Below are 20,464 nucleotides of genomic sequence, written 5' to 3'. Positions count from 1 at the left end.
CCTGTACTTCTGTTACTCCTATTTATGGGATTGTTTTTTGGTGGAGGGAAGACATCAGATTTCCCTTCCAAATGCTTCTGCTGCTATTGTGTAAGTTCTCCCAGCACCCAGCCTGTTTCCAAAAGGCTGGTAAAATTCAACAAATTTGTGTTTTTCTTTATCCCCAGAGTTTGCATGCATAATTATGATTTCCTTTTCAGTGTAAAGAAAAGGTATCTTTGTAAGGTTGTTAGACGTTGACCGAGAGACCTGTTAAAACAATGTTTATGTTTCAAGTGAATCATTGCCATTGTACATCCTGCTGTTTTGTAGTTGCATGTTACACCTCAACAAGAAAATTATCATTTGCCATTATGGAGCCAACAATTTGTTCATGAATCGACCAATGAAGGTATTCAAGACTGTGTTAAAATTCAAAATGTTTTTACTTAATCAATAATCAATGAGTCCAGTTTTGTAAAATTATTCAAATAATTGTGCCACTTATTGTGAGGCAAAACTAAAAGTTGCAGCGTAAAATATTGTTTTCACTTTGAAAATTGCTATTAACACCCCAGTTTTCTTAGTGAACAGGGTTGATTTGAAGCATGTGTTAATTTGATTGCTGATGTGATAGGAATCTTGTTGCAAGTACAACATAATGTGCTCACTTAAGGATCAAAATGCAGGAATCTCTAGGCAGCTACACAACTTGTACTGAAGAATCCTTTCTGTAATAAGTAAATCTTCAGGTATGCAAAATCATGTGCTTTTTTTTAAAGAATATTTCAGCCTGAGGCAATTATGTTGCTTTATTACAGATTGACTTCACTGTCAGAAGTGAGCACTTTTGAAGAGTGGCATCACATGAATTCATGTTCTAAACATGAAGGGCTGATTTAACTATTGTAATAATTTCTCATTTTATTGAAACAGGATGACCTGGACAAACTTTAAAGTAAAGCTCTAATATTTTACGCAATGTGGCTAACTGTGTATATTTTTAAATATCATCCGGTCATCCTGGTGATACAAACGGAAAGGTATGCAGCTGTGATATTTCCAGATGAAGATGGTGTGTGGGTGGGGGACTAACATTTCACTAGCAGACTTCCTTTTTCTAATCGACACAAGCAGCTATCTTTCAGGCTTTGTCACCTCTGTACTTTCTGGCCAGGTGTGTGTCAGTTTAAACCAAGAGCAATTTTATTAACCCTGCATGCAGGAAAAAAGTGGTTGAGCTATGACTGACTGAATATTGTCTGTGCCTGTTGGGATTATTTTCAACTGAAGCCTCAACGTATGTGTGCGCCATTTTTCTATCAACTTTTGGTGGATTAATAGTTGTGTGAAAGTAGTGGACAGAGCAATGTCCCATGAATGCATTTGAAAATATTGTCACTTAAAATTTCTGGGTTTTTTTTTGTTTATTTAAAACAACCCAAAATGAGCTAATGTAATTGGAAGTTACTTTTGCACAAGATCAAGTGCTAGCTAAATAAGTTAATGTACAAAGGCAATTCATATTTATAGCACTATCGTATTAAGACCCTTTAACATTTGTATAGTTGCACTGGTAGGAAGATATGATTCTTGTTGAATTCCATGATTTAAACATAACACTTCGGATTGTTAACATTGAGGCAACAATGAATTTAAGGCTGATGATTATTAAAAAATATTTTTTCTAATTTCAGACAGATCATATTTCTGAATGATCATAATTAGATCTACACTCAGGAGCTACTGCTATTAAAAGACTACAGTATTATAATATGTTGTTTCTTTTAAAATGCAATGTCAGTGTACCAAAATACATTTTAAAATCCTATAAAGATGATGGTGACTGATATTTATAATTACACAACCTTTAACTAAATTATGAAATCAGCCCTTGTACAGTAAGACAACTATGGGGTATAATGTGATCGCTTTAATAATGTAGTATGATTAATTTAAGTACTATATCAAGGGAATTCAAATGCCTAAAGTAATCCTTAGGTGCATCGCTTATCGTAATACACACCTGCAAATTCATTATTGTTTTTTATGAGGTGAGACAGGACAGTAATCTAATAATACATTGCTGTGTAACTATTGCATTTAAGGAAATGGGCCATGGCATTATTGTATTATGTTAGTATATAAATCATTTTTACAACAAAATAGTATTTTATATCTATTTGCAAAAGCATGTTGAACACAATGTCTGCCTACATATGTATGGGGAAGAGAGAAAGAAAACTACCTACCACAGCAGAGAAGTAGTTTTACCCAGCTGTCAAACATGAATGGTGTTTAATGAAAAGACCAGCTTGTTAATATTTTGATTGATTTTATAAACGCTAGTTGTTATCAGCATTAAGTTTACACCTGTTGGAATTTCTTTCTTTTAGATCCAACTCCACTAAGTTATAAAAGAGATCGAATTCGGAGTAAAAACCACATGTCTTGGAGTGCTAGTCTTGTTCAGTGTAGAGTGATGATTTATTGCAGGTTTTCTTATGATTGAAACTATATCGATGCACAGCATTCCAGTGCATCATTGGATCATATTCAAGGAAACATGGCAAGTGCTTATTAATGTAATTTTGTGGGTTCCAGTTTTTCTTAGAAATACATTACAGCTTGATTTTGATTAACAATCCTTTTAGAGTGGAAAAACTTAGTTAAGATCAGATCTGCCATACAGCAGTCAAGAGTCTTGTTAATATAAAAAGTTTAGCCTTGTAGTTGTTGGTTTCTATACCTTACTCTGAAAGAGTTGCATGTATTATTTTAAATAAGCAAAATTAAGAGAGTAACAATGGTATGTGATATACCAGAAGTCAAAGTGTACCTGAAGAGTCCAGAAGATTTGATAAAATCAAGTGGGACATCAACGAAAGCTACTCTCCCATGTTTTGTGGTGTGGTTAATGTTATGGTGTATCATATTATTACTGACTATACAAGTTCTAATTTTGCTTCATTTGGTGCATGAGAAACCCTAACATATAGCCTAACTTTTAAAAAAAAACCTTCTCTTGCAATAACTGTTAACTTCATTTAACATTTTGTTTTACTCATAGGTACTTGTAGCATGAGTCTATCATGATCAGTATGAGTGTCCTGATGATTGAAGCCTTTTATGGGGGTTCCCATAAACAGCTACTTGACCTATTTCAAGAGGAAATCAAGGGATGTTCTGTCTTTACCTTGCCAGCTAAGAAATGGCACTGGAGAGCTCGTACTGCGGCACTCTACTTCATGCAGACAATACCACCCAGTGAAAATTACAGGTATGCAAACGCAGGAGATAGCCACAAAAGTTTAACTGTTTTGGAAGTGGTTATTTTGTGGATTAGCCGGGGAACCCCCTGTACACTTTCTAAAGCTTTATTAACTCGATCTTCAGTGTCAATATTGTGCCAAACATTTTGTCACAGTAGTTGTCACATGCTCTAACACTCATTCTGTTTATTGAATATTTTCATGGCAGAAGGAGTATTAAAATGTGATGAAAGCTGTTCATTTCCAATGTGCGATTTTGACACTGCATTAAAGAGAATGTTGTCATCCGTGCCCTTTCTAAAATCGATCAGTTGAGAAGTATTGTGATTAAATTTAAAGCACCTTTTTGAATATTTACAATTAAAGTTTTATTTAAACATTTCCAAGAAAATGTATAGAGAGCATTGATGATATCTTGTGAGAACTGGCTTCTTGGAGATACTGAGTCTGATATTATCAGAAAGCTGTATTAATATAAGCAATTGAAATGACATGATCATTGTAGACCCCTAGGTTAATGACTAAGTCTGTTGTTAATTTGGCTTCCATATGCTTGAGGGCTGAGACATTCTCCAAATTTCTTCACCTAACAATGTAATCAAAATTTATTGCTTAGATAGAAAATATAAAAAAAAGCAAGGAAAGACGTGGGAATGCTATTTGTTTTTTCTAATAAGTATCTAAGAAGGTAATTTCCCACTTATTAATAACAATATAAACCAATAATAGAGTGCCTACATAATAATTATTTATCTTTCATTGAGAATGTGGTCACACAGCAGCTAGCTGGACATGTTGGTCATTGCTTTGTTCCAAGCTACACGTTTACTTGCAAGAATGAAGACTGAAAGCTGAATAAATAAATCCATGAACCTCTGAATAGGTGCGTGATGTCATTTATCACTTTGGGTGTCCACTTTATTCATGTTTAACTAATTCATTTTTATAATCTTTATTGGTGGTGACATTTACTCTTTAAATTGCATTGCAGATGACCCTTTTCTAGTCATTCATTATTAACCTACACCTGGACCTAATTTGACTTTTAGATTATCCAGATGTAGCCTTCTGAGAAGTGCGGCCATATTGTTTATAATGCAGAACTTGAATTCCATTTTTGTTTTAAGATTGTCCAGGGAATATTGTGAACATCGAATACTTGTTGTTTTCTGTTAAGATTAGAATTCAATTTAGTACTGATCGGTATTACCAGTCTAAAATGAAATGGAAACCATTGATCAAAAAACTAACAAATCTTGTAGATATTACAACAGAAAAGAATTTGTCCCTGCTAAAGTTCCAAAGGAAATTGAACAAAACTTTGTATCAGGCAATTTATTTTCTGTTTATATGATTCTGTCCAGTTAACATGTCAGAAATGAGATTGCATAAATATGCTTCTTTACCACTTAATAGAGCTTGACTACAAACAATTTGGCCTCCAGACTTGTTCCATAATTCATAGCTGGGACATGGAACAAGAATGCCATTGGTGGACTTGTCTTTTTCTCTCCTTGGTATAGAATTTCCTTGACTTTAGAGTCATAGAAATATACAGCATGGAAACAGACTCTTCAGTCCAACTCATCCATGCTGACCAGATATCCGAAATTAATCTAGTCCTGTTTGCCAGCATTTGGCTCATATCCCTCTAAACCCTTCCTAATCATATATCCATCCAGATGCCTTTTAAATATTATAATTGTACTAACCTCCACCACTTGCTCTGGCAGCTCATTCCACACATGTACCACCCCTGTGTAAAAAAATTGCCCCTCAGGTCCTTTTAAAATCTTTCCCCTCTCATCTTAAATGTATGCCCTCTAGTTTTGGACTTCTGCACCCTGAGGAAAAGACCTTGGCTGTTCATCCTATCCATGTCCTCATGATTTTATAAACCTCTGTGAGGTCAGCCCTCAGCCTTGGACACTAGAGGAAAAATAGCTTCAGTCTATTTAGCTTCTCCCTATGACTCAAACCCTCCAAGCCTGGCAACATCCTTGTAAATCTTTTTTGAACGCTGTCAAGTTTCACAACATCTCCACTTATTAAACATTTCCTTGAGTTACCTGGTGAGATATTACAAATGATTATTTGTTCATATTTGCATCTCAGTCCAACGAGTTACTTCCACTAATTGAAAACTTGAGAGTTTTGGGCCTTACTTGGTACAAGAAGTAGCCTGGAACCAGGCCAAAATGAGCAAGGAGAACATGTCCTCTCTTTCCTCTTTGTAGCAATATAATAAATGCATTTTTATAATCACATTCATGATTTCAACGTAAATAGTCAATGGAGAACATTAGCATTCCAGACATCTCTGATCTCAGTAGAAATCTGTACTAAACTAATAGATCTCTGCGATGGTGACATTTGGTGTTTCAACTCTGACACGGGTAGCAGATCATGTGGTGTTGCTCCTCTGAGCATTACACCAAAATGGACAAGTAGGACATTGTTTCAACCAATGTGTCATTTTAGCTGTAATGCTGCATGTAGCTGATTAGGCAGCTGGCTCTTTTAGCCTATACTTATAACACAAAATGACTGATTCAACACAGTTTTAGCTGGAATCAGATCCCATAGAAATAAAGGTCTTAAGAGGTAGAACATTGAGGAAGTAAAGCTAATACAAAAATTTAATGCCTTAAAGAATGTTGAGAGATGGTGGCTGTTTGCTGCTCTCCCCCATCCTGCCACCAAGTATATATTTTCCTTTTAAAGTCATACTGCAGTGCTATAAAACGTTTATAGAGGATACACTATGGGGGGCAATGGTATGTTTTTGTGAAGAACCGAGGCCAAGTGTTGTGTCTGTTTTGTACCATGGGTGTTATTTTTTTTCATTATGGCTTGTTAAAAATGCTTATGAATAGTTTCTTTAAGAAATTTATTTTATTGGCAAAACAGAGCCGGAGGTGCAAGTGGAATGCTCGACTTCAAGGTTCAGCAATGCTTGCTGGCACTGAGCACCAGACTCTGGTGCTGGTACTTTGTCGTCATGTTCTGAGAGATCTTTCATTTCTTTCTCAGTTTGCTATTTTATTGTTTGCTTTAGTTGCTGTGTTTTATCTGCTGTTAATTTGCTGGAGTGCAGCAGGCTTTTACTGTTTAAAGTTAGCGCCTCCTTTAGCAGGCGGATGTTTTGGATTGGATTTCTGTGCACTTGAGTTATAATGTTGCTGCATCTAGGTACTTTGGAGAATAATCGGGCATACTGGAAATGATTATATTTGCTAAAGGAGGAGCATCCCATATGCACATGCATGTGTCGTTGAAAAATTAAAATCTCATCCTTTTACCAGAAGATGTGCTTGATGTAGAGTATATTTGTAGGTTAAGCCATTCTAATGCAATTCAACCAAACTAATATAAAATTATTGATTTAAAGAGCTTGCGACCAGTCATATCAATTTTTAGTTAGCTGTGAATTACAAATATATCATGCATTAAATACAATAAATAATACACTGGCATTAGCACTAGTGTTTCTCAGCACAGCCTTTTTCTTCCTGTCAGCTGACGTGGCATTATCTGGTTAGATTAGTGTTAGATAAACATTCCTTTTCCTGCCTTGAATAGTGGGCCTAGCTAGAAGAATGTGTTGCAATATTGCATTGATAACTGGAGATAGAATCTCTTTGCTTAAACGTTTCTTAAATTTTGAAATTTATAAGCCCTGCCTGGAAAATTGCACTCTTAAAACAATAATGCTCAAATATAATATGTGCATTTTTGATAAATTACCCGAAGGAATAAGAAAGAGACATGCCTTTTATCCTCTATCTTGGGGAGAAATATAATATATCATTGTATATCATTGCAAAGTATAAAGGTGCAATTTACGACAGGGTGTGATTAATCAAGAAAGTTTTGAACGCACACTACTTCGGCTTAGGACTACATTTTCGTAGTTTTGCAAATCTAGTTGGCCAGTCTGATGAAGTATTGATTTTGATTTCTTTCCACCTTACTTCTCCACTTTTATATGTTGTAATAAAAAATATTCAAATAAAATGAAAGCTCTGAACATTTTTTCTTCTGGGCTGCTCATAGCACATGTGCAAGAGAATTGTTTGTAATTCTTGAAGATTTCATACCAATCATAGATGGTTAGTAGTTATATTTCTTAGGTAACCCAAGAAAGATTTATGAAAGTCACCTACAAAGAGGGAATCAGAGCATGTCAATAATTAAGATCTGGGTCCTGAGGATGCTTTACCAAATTTCAGATCACATTGATATATTTCTATTCAGATGTGGATTTTGAATAATAGGAGAAACTGGCATTCATATAGCTGTTGACCAAGTCTCAGGATATCCCAAATGCTTTGCATACGGTTGTCTAAACATTCTATGGCCAGATAGTCATTAGAACAGCATAGACTGGAGTTGTGCATCAGGACCATTTGGATCCCCAGATGCACCAGACTCTGGGAATTGACTGGGAACTGGAAACTTCTGGTCAGCAATAACCTGTTTCTGGAACTCTCTGAAAATGTATTATAAAGTTAGAAACCTTGGGAGGTTTTGCCTCAGTTAGCTTAATAGCTTCCCAAGAAAAAAAGTTAGAGAATTTAAAATCCTTCTCCAAACTCTGGGTAACTATTAAACCAATCCCTCAATTCACCATTGCTACCCTCAGCTTAATCTCTTTAGATCCCTTTCTCCTACCTAGCGTACTACCCACCTGGTATTCTACCCACCTTACCCACCTGGCACCTAATGATCTCATCCATCTGACACCTATTCTAAGCACTCTTCCACCTGGTACATTGCCCCTCGCTCAACTGTCACAATAACCCACAGTTAGCTTGCATTTTCACCCTTTCATAGGAGCTGTCTAAGTGGCTGCTGTCTTGCTGGACGTTTAAATCAGAAAACATGGTACACTTACTGGTGCAAACATTGGTGAATATCTTCTGTGAAGTTCTTCTAAATTGCTGGACTCCTGGATTCTTGGGTAGTTTTAGAACATAGAACATAGAAGAATACAGCGCAGTACAGGCCCTTTGGCCCTCGATGTTGCGCCGATCCAAGCCCACCTAACCTATACTAACCCACTATCCTCCATATACCTATCCAATGCCCGCTTAAATGCCCATAAAGAGGGAGAGTCCACCACTGCTACTGGCAGGGCATTCCATGAACTCACGACTCGCTGAGTGAAGAACCTACCCCTAACTTCAGTTTTGTAACAGAATTTTCCCTGTCCAGGAATCCAACACAGAAGACGCCTAAATTAAGTGTAATGTTTAATCCAATTAGGGTCAGATTCGGGTTTCTGACCTTGATTGGGATATCTGGGCATATGTATTGTATCAGTGCTCTATCTGCTATTATGTTAGTCAATGTGGCAACAAATGTGCACACTGTAACATCCCACAGACAGCAAATGAGATGAATGATCCATTAAATCTGGTTTTAATTGTATTAGATGATGGGACATCATTAATCAGTATCATCATTTACCAATTGCCTGCACTTTGAATAATACCATGAGATCTATTACATCTGAATGAACAAGCAAGTAGAAATCTGGTTTAAGAACTGTACCTCTGACAATGTAACGCTCCTTCAGTACTGTAGTAAAGAGTCCGTCTACACCTTGTGTTCAAAGTTTAGAGTAAAGTTTGGACTTGTATCATTTCGATTCAGAAGTGATGAATTATGAATTGAACCAAGCTGAACTAAATAAATAAGGTATATTGCTAGAATGCTTTCTGAAGCATATGCTTTTACTTGATCTCAGAAAAAAAGGGTTAACCTACTCCTTGCAAGCTTTCCAATAATTATTTTGTACTGGCCTGTAGCTCCTTGCAACTATTTTACTATTTACATTTTGGTGCTCTCATGCTAACACTTCATACTTCCCTCCATAGCAAACTGAGGGTAAAAGGCAGAAAAGGAGTTGCATTCATCCAAGTGGGCAAGATCATTTGGCCACTTAGTTCTGAAAGAATCAAGTACCCATGCACAATGACGGCCACATTTTAATTGCACGTGGCCTTTGAACACCTTTCAAAGAATTAAGTGATTGTACCTACGTGGATAATAGCATTCTCCCAAATTCACATGTCGAAATCATTGCTCATGCTTTCCTCCTCCCCCTCAACCATTTCCTGTGTTTCTGAGGTGGATTCTGTACTGAATATTGAAACATTTGAAAGAGGCTTCATTCAGAGCAATTACTTAAGCACTTTTAGTTTGTATTACCGATTACGAAACTTTAAAACGAGGTGACTAATGGCGTTGTGTAGGAGGGGAAAGTCCCTGGAGTAACAGCTCCATGGTGTGTCTGTTACTCCTCAATGTGTGTATTTTTGGCTTCATTTAAGAAAAAAAAGAATGGTTTTCATGGTGTGTTTTGTCAGATAACAAATTTAAAGTCGTCATCATCAGTGAAAATTAAGAACACGTTAGTGCTTTATGGAGGCTAACTTTCAAGTTATACTGCTTAAAAATCTCTAGTAAAATGCTGTGGTTATGGTTTTGAGGACAGTTTTTTGTGGTGCTTTTATAGAATGGCTGATTCCCAGAACATGTGCTTGTATATTTAAAGTATTTTTCTGTTGAACAGGTAGGAACTTCATTAAACTTTGAAGATTAAACTGTAGCAGAACAACATTTGACTAAGAGAGAACACATGTTGCAAACCTTGAAAAAATTACAGAAAAATTTCCACAACAGAAATGCCAGAAAACCACCAGGTTAATAATGATTTCCTGTCATGAAATATTTTTGTCACATGTGTCTGCCCACTGACTTGGCAATATAATTGTTCAACATTTTGTGGAGCGAAACTGTGATCAGATTAAACTCAGGGATATTGCTGTATATCTGATAGCTTACAATTTTATTTTGTGTTTCTTTTTTAGTCATGAAACTGTTTCATTCTGTGCCACAGTAGCTTTTGAATTCATGATGAGTGGTGATATGAGCTCTCTTTTGCATAGTTTGTATTTATTTGTTATTTTCTTGTGATGTATGATTAATGAGGGGAAATTTCACTAACTACCTGTTTCTTTGAAATCATGACCAATCCAATATTTTTTGATATGTAAAATAATGGAAATTTTGAGTGAAAAATTAAGAAAAAGGAATTGAATACTTAGAAATTTGCACAGTTTATGAAGGAAGATTTGACCTCACTAGGACATCACTAGCTGACCTTGCTGATTTTTCAAAGGTCAGCTTTTTAAAAATTATCTGTGCATGGCAAGATCCAGGACCACATTCAGCCTGCCAACAGGAGTTCACCTCTTGAGACGGGTAAGTCAGTTTCTTGGCATATTCTAAGTACTGAATGGATGAAGGATGGAGCTATTTGGATGTGGTGTCACAAGTTTAGCTTGCCCAAGTTCGCAACAACTTTATTTTCATTCTTTCAAAAGGGAATTGAAATAGCAGTGTGTCCAGGCAAAACACACACATTCTATCGTATGTGGTGACTTGATACTCTTGTAGTATGAACTGGGTGCAAGAAGATTGTCCTAAGAGTTGTAGTAAAGCATATCAAACAAGTGGTACGGTAAAATTCTGAACTGTGTAATTTTCCAGGAAGAAAATCAGAAGTGGTACACTGTACAGAAGCTATCAGGATTTTACTTAACAGGCTAATTTAATAGACAGATGGGTCAAAGGTGCATGCCACAAAGTGTTACCAGTTGATGAGTTTCACATTTATTACTGGTCCATGTGTAGCCTCTCGTTATATACACATTCATTTTGTGACTTACATTAGATACAATCATTGTAAAACAACCTAGTTATATGGTGATCACCTGTTTATAAAAAGGATGCAACAAATTTGTAACCTCACATACGCTCTTTCAGATTTTGACTTCAAAGAATTATGTTTCTGCTTGCATAAGATGCAATATTTTGCATAGCCTAGACAGAGTAGACAACAGACAATAGGGGCAGGAGTAGGCCAATCTGACCTTCGAGCCAGCACCACTATTCATTATGATCATGGCTGATCTTCCTCAATCAGTATCCTGTTCCTGCCTTACCCCCATAACCCTTGATTCCACTATCCTTAAGAGCTCTATCCAACTCTTTCTTGAAAGTATCCAGAGACTTGGCCTCTACAGCCTTTTGGGGCAGAGCATTCCATACACCCACCACTCTCTGGGTGAAGAAGTTTCTCCTCAACTCTGTTCTAAGTGGCCTACTCCTTATTTTTAAACTGTGTCCTCTGGTTCAGGACTCACCCATCAATGGAAACATGCTTCCTGCCTCTAGAGTGTCCAATCCTTTAATAATCTTATATGTCTCAATCAGATCCCCTCTCAGCCTTCTAAACTCAAGCGAATACAAACTCAGTCGCTCCAATCTTTCAGCGTAAGATAGTCCCGCCATACCGGGAATTGACCTCGTGAACCTATGCTGCACTCCCTCAATAGCCAGAATGTCTTTCCTCAAATTTGGAGACCAAACCTGCGCACAATATTCCAGGTGCGGTCTCACCAGGGCCCTGTACAGCTGCAGAACTACCTGTTTGCTTCTATACTCGATTCCTCTTGTTATGAAGACCAGCATGCTATTAGCATTCTTCACTGCCTGCTGTACCTGCGTGCTTGCTTTCATTGACTGATGTACAAGAACACCTGGATCTCGTTGCACTGCCCCTTTACCTAACTTGACTCCATTGAGGTAGTAATCTGCCTTCCTGTTCTTGTCACCAAAGTGGATAACCACACATTTATCCACATTAAACTGCATCTGCCATGCATCCGTCCACTCACCTAGCCTGTCCAGGTCACCCTGTATTCTCCTAACATCCTCCTCACATTTCACCCTGCCACCCAGCTTTGTGTCATCAGCAAATTTGCTAATGTTACTTTTAATACCTTCATCTATATCATTAATGTACATTGTAAAAAGCTGCGGTCCCAGCACTGATCCCTGCGGTACACCACTGGTCACCGCCTGCCATTCTGAAAGGGAGCTGTTTATCACTACTCTTTGTTTCCTGTCAGCTAACCAGTTTTCAATCCATGTCAGTATTTTGCCCCTAATACCATGTGCCCTAATTTTGCTCACTAACCTTCTATGTCGGACTTTATCAAAGGCTTTCTGAAAGTCCAGGTATACTACATCCACTGGATCTCCCTTGTCCATCTTCTGAGTTACATCCTCAAAAAATTCCAGAAGATTAGTCAGGCATGATTTCCCCTTCATAAACCCATGCTGACTCTGACCTATTCTGTTACTGCTATCCAGATGTGTCGTAATTTCGTCCTTTATAATTGACTCCAGCATTTTGCCCACCACTGAGGTCAGACTAACTGGTCTATAATTCTCTTTTCTCTCTCCCTCCTTTCTTAAAAAGTGGGACAGCATTAGCCACTCTCCAATCTGCAGGAACTGATCCTGAATCTATAGAACATTGGAAAATGATGACCAATGCATCTACGATTTCTAGTGATGCAGACCATCAGGTCCCGGAGACTTATCAGCCTTCAGACCTAACAGTCTCTCCAACACCATTTCCTGCCTAATATAAATTCCCTTCAATTCAGGTCCTTCAGCCACTATTACATCTGGGAGATTGCTCGTGTCTTCCCCAGTGAAGGCAGATTTAAAGTACCAATTCAACTCTTCTGCCATTTCTTTGTTCCCCATAATAAATTTACCCGTTTCTGTCTTCAAGAGCCCAATTTTAGTCTTAACCATTTTTTTTCTTTTCACATACCTAAAAAAGCCTTTACTATCCTCCTTTTATGTTTTTGGCCAGTTTACCTTCATGCCTTATTTTTTCTTTGCATATTTCCTTTTTAGTTATCCTCTGTTGTTCTTTAAAAGCTTCCTAGTCCTCTGATTTCCCACTCATCTTTGCTATGTTATACTTTTTCCCTTTTGTCTTTATATGGTCCTTAACTTCCCTCGTCAGCCATGGTCAGCATTAGGATCTTTCTTCCTTTTTGGAATGAACTGATCTTGCATCTTCTGCATTATACCCAGAAATACCTGCCATTGTTGTTCCACTGCCATCCCTGCTAGGGTATTGCACTGTTGAACTTTGGCCAGCTCCTCCCTCATCGCTTCATAGTTCCCCTTATTAAACTGAAATATTGTCACTTCCGATTCTACCCTCTCCCTTTCAAACTGCAGAATAAAGCTTATTGTATTGTGGTCACTACCTCCTAATGGCTCCTTTACTTCGAGGTCCCTGATCAAATCCGGTTCATTGCACAACACCAGATCCAGAATTGCTTTCTCCCTGGTAGGCTCCAGCATAAGCTGTTCTAAGAATCCATCTCGGAGACACTCCACAAACTCCCTTTCTTGGGGTCCAGTTCCATCCTGATTCTCCCAATCTATCTGCGTGTTCAAATCCCCCATAACAACTGTAGTAATATCTTTGCAACAGGCCAATTTCAGCTCCTTATTCAACTTACACACTACATCCAGGCTACTGTTTGGGGGCCTGTAGATAACTCCCATTAGGGTCTTTCTACCCTTAGAATTTCTCAGCTCTATCCATACTGACTCTACATCCCCTGATTCTAGGTCCCCCCGCGCAAGGGACTGAATATCATTCCTTACGAACAGGGCCACTCCACCTCCTCTGCCAGTCAGTCTGTCCTTACAATAGTACGTATAGCCTTAAATATTCATTTCCCAGACCCTGTCCACCTGAAGCCACGTCTCAGTTATCCCCACAACATCATAACTGCCAATTTCCAAATGAGCCTCAAGCTCATCCACCTTATTTCTAATGCTTTGTGCATTCATATATAATATTTTTAATTTGTTACTCCCCTCACCCTTCCTATCAATCCCTATTTCTCTTGACCTTACAGCATGAACCTTTTGAGTTTTTTGCTCTATTGATTCTGTTGTCTTTCTTCACTTCTCTTGCTCTAACTTTCCCTTTAACTTCCTTCTTAAACTTCCAGTTTGTCCTCTCCCCCCGCTGTGTTGTAGTGGCAAACCTACCTGTCAGAATGCTGGTCTCCCACCTATTAAGGTGCAATCCCTCCCTCTTGTATAATTTATCCTTACCGCTAAACATACCCCAGTGTTCCAAGAATTTAAATCCTTGCTTCCTGCACCAGTTCCCCAGCCACACATTCAAGTCCATTATCTCCCTGTTCCTATCCTCTCCAGCCTGAGGAACTGGAAGCGAACTGGAAGCAAACCGGAGATAACCACCCTGGATGTCCTGCTTTTCAGCCTTCTTCCGATTTCTCCGAAGTCCTGCTGGAGAATGTCCCTCCTCTTCTTCCCCACGTCATTTGTGCTGACATGCACCCCCATTTCTGGCTCTTCACCTTCGCCCTTGAGGATTTCCTGCACTCTGTCTGCAATGTCCTTAATCCTGGCACCAGGAAGGTAACACATCATCCTCAAATCCCGCCTGTTGCTGCAGAAACTCCTTTCTGTCCCTCTCACTATGGAGTCCCCTATTACCACGGCTCTGTGTGACATCTGACTCCTCGGCTCTGCCTCCACGCCAATTTCTGATTGGCAGACCTGACCGCCTCTCAGACTGGCAGTAACATCTGTCTCTACGGTTTCCAAGAGATTCAACCTGTTCCTGACAGGTACTTCCCCCGGGGTCTCTTGCACTTGTCTCATCTCTGCCTTCCTCATTGTCTTCTCCCTTCTACTCTCTTCTGGTATGCTTGGTGCAATAACCTCGCTGAAGGTCCTATCCAGAAAGTAAATGCAGGAAGGATGTTCCTGGGCAGTTCAGAATCACAGGCAGAGGAAATGGGGTGGGCCATTTAGGACTGAGATGAGGAAAGGAGATAGGGGAACGGACAGGCATTCTGTGGCAGTAAACAAGACTCTCGAATGATATGTTGCCTCCCTGTTGGATATTGATGAAGAAAAAGATGCTGCAACAGAAATTTAGAGAGTTATGTAGTGGATTAAAGAGCAAGGCTATGAAGGTTGTACTCTCTGGATTACTTCCAGTGTCATGTGCTACTGAGTAATTGAATGGGAAGATAGGTCAGGTCAACATATGGAGAATGGGCCGGTGAAGGAGGGAATGTTTAGATTTATGGATCATTGGAACAGCTTCTGGGGTAGGTGGGACCTCTCTAAGCTGAGAGGTTGTACCCGAACAAGAATGGATCCAATATCCTTGCTGGGAGATTTGCTCATTCTTATGATAAGGTTTTAAACTAATTTAGGCACCGAGTAGGTGTAAAGTTGGAAGCAAAGTATAATCAGATAGAGAAGGAATGCTAGACAGAAAAGGCATGGGCATGATAAGATATATGGGAGGTCCAGAAAGCTAAATTGTATTTATTTCAATGCAAGGAGCTTGACTGGTAAGGCAGATGAACGTGGAGTGTTGACCAGCATGACATTGTTTACAATCACTGAGACATAGTGAAGGAAGAGCAGGACTGGCAGCTCAACATTCAGGGTGGAAGTTTCTAGATAAATGCATGACTAAGCAAGGAATCAAGAGATATTCACCATGGGCAGATAGAAGGCATTAGTATAACCTGGTGTCGTGTTCAGCACAGTGTCATGGGCCGAAGGACCTGTTCCCGTACTGTTCTATGTTCTAAGTACATTAAGAGTAAGAGGAGTATTGGAGAAGGAGTGGGGCTTATGAGAGACTAAAGGGGTAATCTTTGCACAGATCTTGAGAATGTGGGTAAGATATTTAAATGAATACTCTTATCTCTATTCACAAAGATGAAAGACATTACAGCCAGGGATTTCAGTTGAAATTGCAAGATTTTAGAACATTTTAAGTAAGAATTGAATTGGATTTATTGTCACGTGTACTGAGGTACAGTGAAAAGCTAAGCGGGAGGTATTAGATGTTTTAACAAGCGTAATGGTGCTTAAATCCCCAGGACCTGATGAGCTGTGTCCCAGGCTGCTATGGAAGGCAAGGGAGGAAATTGCTGGGGCCTTGGCAGAGATATTTAATATTTTAATATTTGATTGGAGGATGGCTAATCTGGTTGCTTTGTTCAAGTGTCTGCGTGGGTTTTCTCCCACAGTCCAGAGATGTGCGGGCCAGGTGAATTGGCCATGCTAAATTGCCCATAGTGTTAGGCGCATAAGTTAAGGGTAAATATAGGGGAATGGGTCTGGGTGGGTTACTCTATGGAGGGTCAGTGTGGACTTGTTGGGCCGAAGGGTGTGTTCCCATATTGTAGGGAATCTAATCTAAAAGAAGGGCAGCAGGGATAGGCCAGGTAATTACAGACCAATCAGTCTGACATCAGTGCTAGGGAAATTATTAGAAAATATGCTGAGGGGCAGGATCAATCAACACTCTGAAAGGCAGATAGTCAGCACAGATCCTGTCTGACTTATGTAATTGAGTTCTTTGAAAAGGTGACAAAATATATTGATGAGGGTAGTGCATTTGATGTGGTTTTTATGGACTTCAGCAAGTGCTTTGGCAAGATACAAACTGGATCCAAAATTGGCTTGTAAATAGGAGGCAAAGGGTTGTTTTTGTGATTGGAAGCCTCTGACTAGCATTGTACTTCAGGGATGAGTGCTGGGACCCTTGCTGTTTGTTATGTATGGTAGCAATTTGATGTGAAGGTAGGGTTAGTAAATTTTCAGAGTCAGGAAAATTGGTGGTGATGATAATGAGAAGGATGATTTCAGGCTAGTGTCTGATATTGATTGGCTGGTAAATGGGGCAGAGCAACGCAGATGGAATTTAATCCTAATAAGTGGCAAGATGATGCATTTTGGGAGGTCTAATAATGGAAGGATATACACAATGAATGGTAGGTCCCTAGGGAGTACTGAGGAACAAAGGCACTTTGGTGTACAACTCCATAAATCCTTGAAGGTATCAGCACAGATAGGATGGTGAGGAAAGTATAAGGGCTGCTTACCTTCATTTGCTGGGGCATTGAATATGGGAGCAAGGAAGTCTTGTTATAATTTTATAAAATATTGGTTTGGCAAGAGATGGAATACTGTGTATAGCTCTTGTCACCACACTATCGGAAGGATGTGATTACACTGGAGAGTGTGCAGAGGAGATTCACCACGGTGTTGCCTGAGATTAAAAGTCTCAGTTATGATGAGAGACTGGATAGGCTGGGTTAGTTTTCCTTGGAGCAGCAGAGTCTGAGGGGAAACTGATTGAGGTACATGAAATTATGAGTAGCACTGACAAAGTAGATCATGAGAATCTTTTCTCCATGGCCGACGTGTCTAAGACCAGATGGCACAAGTTTAAGGGGAGGTGTAAGTGGTTAAGAAGAGATCTGCGAAAAACCCTTTTTAACCCAGAGTGTGATCGAAATATGGAATGTGCTGCCTGAGAGGATTGTGGAGTTAGATACTCTTTCAACATTTAAGAAGCATTTGGTTGCCAAAGCATAGTAGGCTATGAAGCAAGTGTAGGTAAACTGGATTAGTATAGTTTGGACTTTGTTGGTTGGCATAGACATTGTCAAAAGGCATGTTTTTATGCTGTATATCTGTACGGACTCTATGAAATTAAACATGCCAGAGTGGTCATGAGTTAGTCCCCATTATTTATTCCACTCCAGAACCACCAACCATGGTAATAAGAAACCTTTTGGTATTTTAGCTGAAGGTTCGGATCTTTGCAGTATCTAGACATTCAGAGGATTTACAAGATAGTGTTCAGCTATTGTGTACCCATGACTGGCTCATTTTTCTGGAAAGAGGTCAGTCCTTATCTGTGGAACACAGACAAGTAAATATTTTATGTGTATAGTAAGGGGAGGACACCTGTAATCTTATCTTGTTTGTTCTCTGTGCAGATCCTGACTGATCTTCTCCAGGTTTTCTGTGTTTTTATTAGATTAGATTAGATTACTTACAATGTGGAAACAGGCCCTTCGGCCCAACAAGTCCACACTGACCCGCCGACGTGCAACCCACCCAGACCCATTCCCCTACATTTACCCCTTCACCTGACACTAAGGGCAATTTAGCATGGCCAATTCACCTAACCTGCACATTTTTTGGACTGTGGGGGGAAACAGGAAGACCGGGAGGAAACCCATCTAGACATTGGGAGAATGTGCAAACTCCAGTCAGTCGCCTGGGGCAGGAATTGAACCCGGATCTCTGGCACTGTGAGACTAACCACTGTGCCACCGTGCCGCCCCAACAGATCTCCAACAGCTACAGTTTTCTGCGTTGTGGTTCAGTTTTCTTGCTAATTAAATCTAAATTAAATCTAAGATCATGATAAGTAGAACTGCAGAGGACCTGCTCACAAATTGTGTTAAATAAAGCTTTGAGGTCGCCGAGGAGGTACCGGTGCAAAGTAGATTGTATCGAGAGTGTAGGGCTGGAAAAGCACAGCAGATCAGGCAGCATCCGAGGAGCAGGAGATTGGACCTTTCGGAAGGGGCTTACGCCCAAAATGTCGATTCTCCTGCTCCTCGGATGCTGCCTCACCTGCTGTGCTTTTCCAGCACTACACTCTCGACTCTGAGTTCCAGCATCTGCCGTCCTCACTTTCTCCCAATGTAGATTTGTCTACAAATATCCTCTATGACAAAAGAAGGCCAATGAAAACATAGGGTGGAATCTTGCAAAGGCCTCAAAGATGTGTGCAGTGGTAGGATTTGTGCAGAATCAAACAAGAAGTTCAGTGAAGCCTGTTTTCTGTCGGGAGCAACTCGCTGCTTCTTTGCACTTGCTAGGTAGTGAGGTAAGTTTTTTGCTAGACAGTGTTGAGTTGCAAATTAAGGGAGATTATAGCTTGTTAAATGCCTTATTAGTAGCACAACTAACCTCATTAATGTTCAGCTTCAATGAACAAACTCAGGATCAAGAATTCTCAGTGTGATGTCTGAGCAGATATCAGGCAACCTCAGCTCACCACTTGCTCCAAAAGACCTCCATGTTGGCTTCATGGACACCAACCACATGTACTCCATGAACATTGTCACCTGACATTGCCAGACTCTGCGAATCCTCCTGGCACTTCTTCAATTCACTTCCAAAACACTTCAGCACTTTAGTGATACACCTCGGGCTGCACCAGCAACTACAGTTGTAATGCTGTTTGCTGCAGGGACGTGCCCAAGCTCATGGACTGGACCAGGCTGCATCTCCGGCATGCTTGCTTACTGTCATGGTGTTCAGTCGCTGTACTGCTCCCTGGATGCTCACAGCATCCCAGTTTGCTTCGCCTTGCCTTGCCTTTTTGCACCTTGTCCCTCAGCCAGAGATACCAGGTTTACAATACTGCTGTCTTTAGTACAGCCAGGAAGCTTGTTCTGGTTTTCAGCAATCCTCAGTTATGTAAGTGGGTCCCAGCATAGTAAATTAAGGACAGCCTTTGATACCAGTCCTTGGACATGGACATTCAAATTCAAGATCCTCTTTTTGGAAGGTGTGTGGAAGAGAATGTTGGACAGCTCACTTGACGCTTTTTTGTGGGCTGTTTTCCGACTCTTCTGCACTTCATTGTTGCACTGTGGGCAGCACCGGCAGCGATAATTGTCGCAAGGAGACACACACACGCCTAACTTATGAACTGGACCAGGATGCATCTCTATTCTGATCACTTGTCGTTATAAAGCTCCCACTTTGACCTGACCTGGATGCTCACATAGCAACACTGCTTGCATTGCCTTACCTTGCCTTTGTGTGTATTGCCCCCTCAGCCAGAAATGCCAGGCTAACAGTACTGCAGTATTCCAATTTGTTTTCATTCCCTCTTGGGATGGGGGCATTGTTGGCTGGCCAGCATTTATTGCTTGTCCCAAGTTGCCCTTGAGGTGCTGGTGGTGGTGATCTGCAGTCCACGTGCTGTGGATTGACTCACAATGACCTTTGGGAGGAAATTCCAGGATTTTGACCTGTAACAGTGAAGGAATAGGTGCACGTTTTCAAGTCAGGTTGGTGAGTTGCTTGGAGGGGAACCTTTAGGTGATGGTGTTCTCATGTATCTGCTGTCCTTGTCCTTTGAGATGAAAATTATCATGGGTGTGGAAGGTGCTGTCTCAGTATCTTTGGTGAATTTCTGCAGTGGCACCTTGTAGATGATGCACATTGCAGCCACTGAGTGTTGGTGGCAGAGAGACTGGATGTGGTGGCAATCAAGGGAGCTACTTTGTCTGTATCATGTCAAACTTATTGAGTGTTGTTGGAGCTGCACTCATCCAGGGGAGTATTCAATTACACTTCAAACTTATGACTTGTAGATGGTAGATAGGCTTTGGGGAATCAGGAGATAAATTACTTGTTGCAGTATTTCTTGCCTCTGATCT

At 39.9% G+C, this 20,464-nt stretch overlaps 1 protein-coding gene across 11 annotated transcripts in view; it reads left to right on the top strand.

Moving 5' to 3' along the window:
- The window catches only part of qtman (queuosine-tRNA mannosyltransferase), a 379,156-nt gene that overhangs the window by 73,497 nt on the left and 285,195 nt on the right, over window positions 1-20,464 (top strand). For all 11 annotated transcript variants that reach the window (XR_015757718.1, XM_087989232.1, XM_043694107.2 and 8 more), the window contains one exon: window positions 3,050-3,259. Coding sequence is in view for 10 of the 11 variants with exons in the window: in XM_087989232.1 (XP_087845358.1) it covers window positions 3,072-3,259 (188 nt within the window). In the remaining variant the exon portion in view is untranslated. The remainder of the gene's footprint in view (window positions 1-3,049; window positions 3,260-20,464) is intronic.

The sequence above is a fragment of the Chiloscyllium plagiosum genome, unplaced genomic scaffold (assembly GCF_037043375.1).
Source record: "Chiloscyllium plagiosum isolate Xiang-an unplaced genomic scaffold, Cpla_swu_hap1 HiC_scaffold_7, whole genome shotgun sequence".
In the NCBI taxonomy this organism is placed as follows: domain Eukaryota; kingdom Metazoa; phylum Chordata; class Chondrichthyes; order Orectolobiformes; family Hemiscylliidae; genus Chiloscyllium; species Chiloscyllium plagiosum.
This window is presented reverse-complemented; position numbering and strand designations above follow the sequence as displayed.